Genomic DNA, 7,969 nt, shown 5'->3' with positions numbered 1-7,969 from the left:
CTAAATTTAAGTTTGAATGTTCTAAATTCTTGAAAACTATTTATATGGCTAACAAAACATTACATTTAACGTACAATTACTTGTATAATAAAAATAGAAGAAAAACGTAAAACTGAACTAAATAACCTGCATTTCAAACACATGTAATTATAACTCAAATAAAAACAATCTACAATAAAATATAAATAACTATAATCCATAAACTATTATAATCCACATTCTATAATATTTAATTCGTTATCCAAAACTGTTATTAACCCTTACAAACAAAGACAAAGGTAGAAATCAATCATCCAACACACTATTTTACTTTTGTAACTAAGAAACAAGAAGGAAAAAAAAAGTCACAATGTACCTATAGTTCTTGATTTTGAGAAAAAGAATATAAATATAAATAACAAAAATATAAGTTAAGTGGCTAACCATGGGGTCTAAACTTTGTAAGAAAATGATATGAGAAACTATGATGGGAGTATTCATCAATAAAACTTCTAACAATAATACAGAAATAAACAGAAGAAAAGTAAATGACCCACATCGGTTTGGTGCTGAGAAGATAAGGAAAATGAAAAGTATAAAAGCTGTGGAGTGACAATGTTCAAATCATACCTTTCTCGGCCTTTTGGCTAAGATCAAGTGTAGTATCTGTTCTTATCAGTTTAATATCTGATACGTGGGCCATCGGCCCACATGATATTAAATTTATTTTTCTAGGGGGAAGGCCCACTACAATAGCTTGCTATTGGGGCCTTCGAGCGTCGCCTTAGCGTTGCACTACTGCTTGGGCCTGGCGCACCCCTCCAAGCCCAGTATTAAATCTTGTGGCCAAGTTGAACGTTAATTACAGTTCTTGGAACGTAATTACCATTCTCTGTTTAAAATTATAAGTAGGCATGTGTTAATCGTAATTTAGTTATGTTATACCGTGAGGAAAGGGTTTCGTTCTATTAGGCACCGGAACTTAGTAAATAGAAGTTTGAATATGAAGCTAACTATAAGTCTTTCTCAAATAAGAAAGAAAAAAAAAGAATAAGAAACTTAATACTTATGATATGACTGAGCGATTATAAATATGAGGAGTTAGTTTGGAAAACATTTTGCACAATTTGGAATGTGTTGGGAGTTCTTAGGGCCTTTTTTTGTAAGTGCAAATTGTAAAGACTATCCTCAAGGTAAAATACATTTCAAATTCTTAATTATAAAAATTGGATCAACTACTACTAGTATATAGATCTATGATAGGAATTGAAGTTATACTTTAGATCTATGGTAGGAATTGAAGTTATAATTTATGCAATAATGTAGATCTATGGTAGGAATTGAAGTTATAATTTATGCAATAATGTAGGTTAGGTTTGACCAAGTTTGTATAACTATGACTTTTTGCAATGTCTTTCTTCTTTAATAAAAGAAATACCAGTTTATGATTACACCAATGGCCTTTTGTAATGTCTTTTTCTTAACAAAAATTTGAGTATAAGACAATTTGTAATACTGTATGTTTGGTTCCCATATTGATTTTAAAAGTACCAAATTATATTTTATATTTGAAAATCATTTAACCAATTAATTATAATAATGTATTCTTTATTAATTTGTTTTTACATTTGTTTTTTAAGGGTGTTTTTATTAAAAGGTTGGACATCAACTAGTTGGAAATGGCGGCTGTTGTTCAATGTGTTCAATGTTAGTTTGACGTTGATCTAAGGTTGGCAGTAGTGATTGCATGAAGTTGTTCGACGACTGTCATAACAAAATAGTTGTTGAAAATTGATTAGTGGTAATTTTGAAAAGTGGTCATTAGAGGTTGGTTGGTAGTAGTTGATCTAAGGTTGGCAGTAGTAATTGCATGAAGTTGTTTGACGATTGTTATAACAAAGTAGTTGTTGAAAGATCAGAATTTGCGAAAGGAGCGGTCACATATTTATACGAGGGAGGCTAGATCAAGCCATGATTTCCTTATCAATGATCTTTGCGGGGGGACCCTCTTTCGGAGATGATGGAAGAAAGATCCCTTGGTGGAGCGAAGCGGAAAAAGTCTTTCAATGTTCGCGATAGCGACCCTGGAGCGTAGCGACTCTATCTTTTTGAGAATCTGCTTGCTTGGCTCTGACCCTATCTTTATTGAGAGATAGATACCCGTACGCGTAGCTACTTCAGTAGTAGTTCCCCTTGGAGCGTAGCGACTGAATCAGACTGTTTAAGTCAGTCTTCCGCACTTTTCCAGGTGATAATTTTGAAAAGTGGTCATCAGAGGTTGGTTGGTAGTAGTTGCGAAAAAAATGGTCTTAGTAATCACAAAGAAACAATCGATAGAGACGTGATAGTGGTTGACTGACGATAACTATCATTAGAAGTTTGTCAATAACGACCATAGAAAAATGATCGTTGGAAGTTTGCTGGTGATGTCTGTTGGAAAGCAATAGTAGAAAGTTTGATGAGAGCTGTTGCAAAAAAAAAAAAAAAAAAAATCAAAAGTTACCCTAAAACAATTGTATTAATTTATTTTTAATAATTTTAACAAATGTTGAAGGTGATTTTCTTACCATCACCAAACTTAAAAAATCCATCTAGAACCAATTTTATTTTATTGACGAACATGATTATTAGGTATTTTTGATAACAGTAAAAGTATTTTAGCCACAAAATGACCTCCAAATGTACCATTAATATTTATTAGGTCCATACAGTTCTTGGGCTCAAAAACATAAAATAACTACACATTGAATGAATATGGATCCAATTTTAGACATCAATTGGTAACTTCTAAAATCATGAAAATTAAATTAAAATTTGTCGACTAATATACTGATTAACGGTTGTAAAGTTTTATATGGGACAAATTAGCCACCTGACATGTGTCGTTGAACTTGAAAGAAAAGTCTTTTTTTTCTCCTGACTTCGAGAGTTTTGAGTATATTTAATCATTTTGTCAATATAAATCCATGTATGTGTTAAAATATTGATGGAAATAGTTGCCACTTTAACTTTAAAATTTAATATTTGTGTTTTACTAGAAACAAGATTTTGCTTGAGTTTGGATGTTATTATATCCCCTCAAATTCGTATTTTTCTTCTTCTTCCTTTCTTTTTCAATAAACAGTTCCGCTTTCAAAATTAGTAATACATCTCCATATTTGGAAACGGAAGAAGAAACAGAATCATGATAGTTGATGTAATTTGTTTCTTTTTTCACCGAATCACCAATTTCGCGGAGAAAAAAACGTTTTACATTTTCAAATCGATTAAAGCCGCCACCCACCTTAGTTTTTAGGAAAAGAAAAACCCTCTGAAAATTTCATTTGAATTCAGTCTTCCATCTTCTTATATTAAAAAATCTTCACCACCAACCCCAAAAACTGTACAGATTCATTGAAAAGCAACGATCATCTATCGGTGGCTTCCATTTTAGACTTCCCCTTTGCTTATTTTCTACTAAACTACACCATTTTTGGAACTGTTCATATTTTTTTCTCCCACCTACCGAGTTTCAAGATCATTTTTCTTTGATTATTATAAGTTTCATACAAATTTGGCTTTCTGGGTTGTTTCCGGATTCGCATTTAAGAGTCTTGAGCGATTAGTGTTCTTATTTTATAAGAGCAGTGAAGGGATTATAGTCTCTTTCACGACTTGCACTTCTCTGATTGTGCTTGTTTTTGTTGCCTAATATCTGGGTTTTTGTTATTTTTCGATCATGATCTCTTCTTTAACTCAATCTGCAAAACCCATTAATGGGTCCGACGTGATTCTCCGGCGGAGTTCTCCGGTGCCAATCCGGCGGTTTTCGTATTCACCTTCATTGCCGGCGCAAAAACCCCACAATTCTGTTGTGTGTATGAAAAATGCTCTTCATATCTCATCGGTTTCCAAATTTGGGACATTGGGAACTCAGAAGAGAGATTTCAATACGTGCAAAGCGTACGAGGCTGACCGATCGCAGCCGATTGAGTCGAACATTGAACTGACGGTGGTCGAACAGCCGTCTGAGGCGGCGAAGAAGGTGAAGATCGGACTGTATTTTGCGCTTTGGTGGGGTTTGAACGTTGTGTTCAACATTTACAATAAGAAGGTTTTGAATGCGTATCCATATCCATGGCTAACCTCCACACTTTCTCTTGCTGTTGGTTCTCTGATCATGTTGGTCTCTTGGATGACGAGGATCGCTGAGGCTCCCAAGACTGATTTCGAGTTTTGGAAATCTTTGTTCCCTGTAAGTTTTTCTGGGTTCTGATTGGCTACTGCATTAAATTATCATGAATAGTGATGTTTCTTTCATCCGTTGTTCTAGAGTTTGAAGAAATACTCCTGTGGTTGGTTGAAGAAAATACTTCTGAAGTTTTTCTTGGTTCTGCTTTGCTAATGAAATTCATATCTTGTTCTTGCTGAAGAAACTCCTGTGGTTAGGTTTTGAGAAAGCTTAGGAAGTTTCTGGTTCTGTTTGACTAATGGGAAAATCTAGAACGGTTGAGTTTTGGCAAAATATTAGAAGAGGGAAGTTGTTCTTTATTGCTGTCTTTTAATTTATCTATTATTGGTGGGAGGTTTATCCCAACAAGACCCAATGAGAAATCAAGTATTTGAAAAAAAAAAAAGAAATACCCCTGTTTATGCTGTTGTTGATTGCTGAGAAGATTTGGAAGTTTTTCTGGATTTCTTGTCCAATTTTCATCGGCAATCAATCTTTGTTGATCTACTTGTGGAAGAAATAGAACCTATGGTTGCTTGCTGAGATAGCTTAGGATAAGGGCAAGAGAACTAATTCAAGTCCTTCTTTCTTTCTTTTTGAAGAAAAACAAATTCAAGTCAACTTGCTAACTGCTGTTTATCATAACTTGGTTCCTTTTTAGAGATAACTGACAATTTATGCATACATAAGCTTAAACGTGGAGAACTCATCAAAATTGTGTGGTTGATTGTTGATTTGGAATTTTGTGCCTTAAAATGTGGTGATGATTTTGACTAGGTTGCTGTGGCCCACACAATTGGTCATGTAGCTGCAACAGTGAGCATGTCAAAGGTTGCTGTCTCATTCACCCATATTATCAAAAGTGGTGAGCCTGCATTTAGCGTATTGGTTTCAAGGTTTCTGTTGGGTGAGACTTTTCCTGTTCCTGTCTACCTCTCTCTTCTCCCGATCATCGGTGGTTGTGCTCTTGCTGCCGTGACTGAGCTCAACTTCAATATGATAGGTAATTAAATTAACGTTCAAATCTTGGTATGGTACTTTTCCTGATCTGTTTCGTTAGATTCTTGTCACTAGATTTCCTATTGTGTTTACTACCAGTAATCTTGCATTAGTGAACTTGTGCTTTGAATCACATGTATTGAGTTTGATTTGTAAGTGCGTACCTGAGACTTTTGTTAGATGGGAAATTTCAATATACTAACAAGAACTAAATGATATGAAGATTGGGTCGATTTGAATATTTGCGAAAGTAGGTCCTGAATGAAATAAGTATAAAGTTTAGGACCAATATAAAAATTATTAAATTTTTTTTATTTTAGTTACAACCATAAATACTATTTGAAATACAGTTTTTTCTTAGCTTTTCTGGATTTGCTTGTATTTGAAAACTTTTATTAAAAAGTAGGTAAGAAAACAAAGAAATAATGAGTAACTAAGTTTGAAAACATGATTATCAAATGTATGCTAAACAATCAACTCAACATTTGCTCCTTGTTTGATGTGAACGAAAATGACTCGTCGGGAATCATTTTTTCTATTCGATGGGTGTGCACCGAAAATGAGCCACTGGATTGACTTTCTAAGTATTAAAAAGAATTAGTGCAAATAAATATATTCGTGGACACCTAGAAAGTTAAGTCAAATAGATCTATAATAAAGCATTAGATGGAGAATCTGTTGATACGATTGAGAAAATTGGTTCATTTGTCTTACACATGCCTTCCCTAACATGGGAGTTGAGGAAAGGATAGGCTGGGAAACTATATTTCTATTTGTAATGGAATGATTTGAATTGTTATAATAAAAATTCTTGTTCTATAATATTCTTCTGAAAGCTCTTGGATGGCTTCACTTTCTTCAGGTTTCATGGGAGCCATGATATCAAACTTGGCATTTGTCTTCAGAAACATATTTTCCAAGAAAGGCATGAAGGGGAAATCTGTTAGTGGAATGAACTACTATGCATGTTTGTCTATATTATCCCTCTTGCTTCTTACCCCCTTCGCAATTGCTGTCGAAGGACCACAGATGTGGGCTGCAGGATGGAAAACAGCTCTCTCTGAAATTGGACCTAATTTTGCGTGGTAAGCAGATTCGACTTGTGTATCTTTGATTGATGTTTATAGTTAGCTCCTATTTGCCAAAATTATCCTCTGAAAGTCATAAACTCGACGATCTAAGAACATCAAACTTCACGAATCACGGGGTTGGTAGGTTAGAGATAGTCGGGCCTGCATTTTCTTTTTCAGCTTAAAAATGTATAAATCACAGGGTTGGTAAATTTGCCTTTCAGATTATAGATAAGACTTGCATTTTCTTTTTCTTCTCAAAAAGATCTTCAATGGGGTGTCTTATAATTCTGTTTAAACTCTGTGCACCCTATTCTATAGTCTGAATGCTATCTTGATTCAAACCATTGATTTGTAATCTTCTTGTTGATTCGGTTTCTAGTTTACTCTTCTGAACCTTGAAGTGTGTGAAGCTTTGTATGAAGATATCGTTTTTGTTTTGAAAGCATATCGTTTCTCTTCATGGTAGGTGGGTAACAGCGCAGAGTGTCTTCTATCATCTTTACAACCAAGTATCTTACATGTCGCTGGATGAAATTTCTCCATTGACATTCAGCATTGGCAACACGATGAAACGTATATCGGTAATAGTTTCTGCAATAATCATCTTCCGCACGCCTATCCAACCCGTCAACGCTCTAGGAGCTGCAATCGCAGTTTTTGGAACCTTTTTATATTCACAGGTAACTGACCTAATTCACCATTCAGTTGTCTGCTTGGCCTAAGTTGCTTCTATCTCTGTTTCATTAATTGATAACTCAATCTTGTGAATGCAGGCAAAACAATAAGAAAAAGACTCTAGCAACTTAGATTCACCATGTAATTATACTGAAAAGAGTTTGAATCAAAGCTTTGGAGAGAAGCATCGAGATTTTCTATATGGCAGCAAGATAGATTCTAGTTTACAAGTACAAATATCAGGTTTTGATTTGATAGACCAATAGGTGGCTCTTGTGTGTAATTGTTGAGAGATGAATAAGTGATTTGATTTGCTGTGACATGAGCAAGGTCATACATGAATAAAATGAGTTGGGAAGGTAAATCTTATAATTATTGTGAAATTGGGAGAACATCCAAATACGTTATCGAGAAAGTACATCATTAAAATAAACGTAATATATATATAGCCAAAATGAGATTCAAAGTAATATATTTAAATTTGAATTTCACCAATGTTTGTGTTCTTACAAGATCTACAATAGACTTCGACAAATAGGTGGTTGATTAGTGAATAAGTTTGAGACACATTGCACAATAGATTGATAATGTCTTGACATGTGGCAATGAACACTATATATGTAAGAAATATGGCAATGAACACTATATATATAAGAAATATGGATAACATTATACATACGGTAAATAGGTGAAGGCCACTTGTTTAAGTACCCAATTTCATATTAATGCCTTTTCCTTGGAGAGGATGCAATAGGCTCTAGGAAGATATGTAAGTGCATAAATTTCTCTAAGATATGGTATTTCAGGATCAAGAACTTTTTCATTATCATCTTGAGTCTAAAACCTATCTTTTTTTTTTTACATCTAGTGAACGATTAAATTAAAAGTTTTTCTTGCAAGCCAAGACAAAATTTTGTTTTTCTAAGATCTTAAATCATCAACATATACAATTATAATTGCAAACTTATTTCTTTATAAAAACACATGGGCATATTGGATTATTTGATCTCTTTTTCAATGGATATCCACCTAG

The 7,969-nt window shown here is 34.0% G+C and overlaps 1 protein-coding gene and 1 non-coding gene across 2 annotated transcripts; both read left to right on the top strand.

Annotated features, from left to right (window-relative positions):
* The first annotated feature begins 605 nt into the window (after nucleotides 1–605).
* Nucleotides 606–801, top strand: LOC127150098 (U2 spliceosomal RNA). Its single transcript, XR_007822115.1, has one exon. It is a non-coding gene; the product is annotated as a U2 spliceosomal RNA (small nuclear RNA).
* Nucleotides 802–2,934: 2,133 nt separating this feature from the next.
* LOC103501600 (glucose-6-phosphate/phosphate translocator 2, chloroplastic-like) lies at nucleotides 2,935–7,319 on the top strand. Its single transcript, XM_008465214.3, has 5 exons — nucleotides 2,935–4,213; nucleotides 4,967–5,192; nucleotides 6,051–6,273; nucleotides 6,728–6,941; nucleotides 7,035–7,319. Exons 1-5 carry the CDS (start codon nucleotides 3,698–3,700, stop codon nucleotides 7,044–7,046), a joined length of 1,191 nt encoding a protein of 396 aa, XP_008463436.1. The 5' UTR covers nucleotides 2,935–3,697; the 3' UTR covers nucleotides 7,047–7,319.
* Nucleotides 7,320–7,969: the final 650 nt, after the last annotated feature.

Source organism: Cucumis melo, chromosome 6 (genome assembly GCF_025177605.1).
Source record: "Cucumis melo cultivar AY chromosome 6, USDA_Cmelo_AY_1.0, whole genome shotgun sequence".
NCBI lineage: Eukaryota > Viridiplantae > Streptophyta > Magnoliopsida > Cucurbitales > Cucurbitaceae > Cucumis > Cucumis melo.
The sequence above is the reverse complement of the archived record's forward strand: the minus strand, read 5'-3'. Positions and strand labels throughout refer to the sequence as shown.

Bases quoted from the DNA above. Each gene is read 5' to 3' on its own strand.
- LOC103501600 (XM_008465214.3), top strand. From the start codon at position 3,698: ATGATCTCTTCTTTAACTCAATCTGCAAAACCCATTAATGGGTCCGAC. The intron at 5,193-6,050 runs GTAATTAAATTA...CACTTTCTTCAG, and splicing joins GCTCAACTTCAATATGATAG to GTTTCATGGGAGCCATGATA. The intron at 6,274-6,727 runs GTAAGCAGATTC...TCTTCATGGTAG, and splicing joins ATTGGACCTAATTTTGCGTG to GTGGGTAACAGCGCAGAGTG.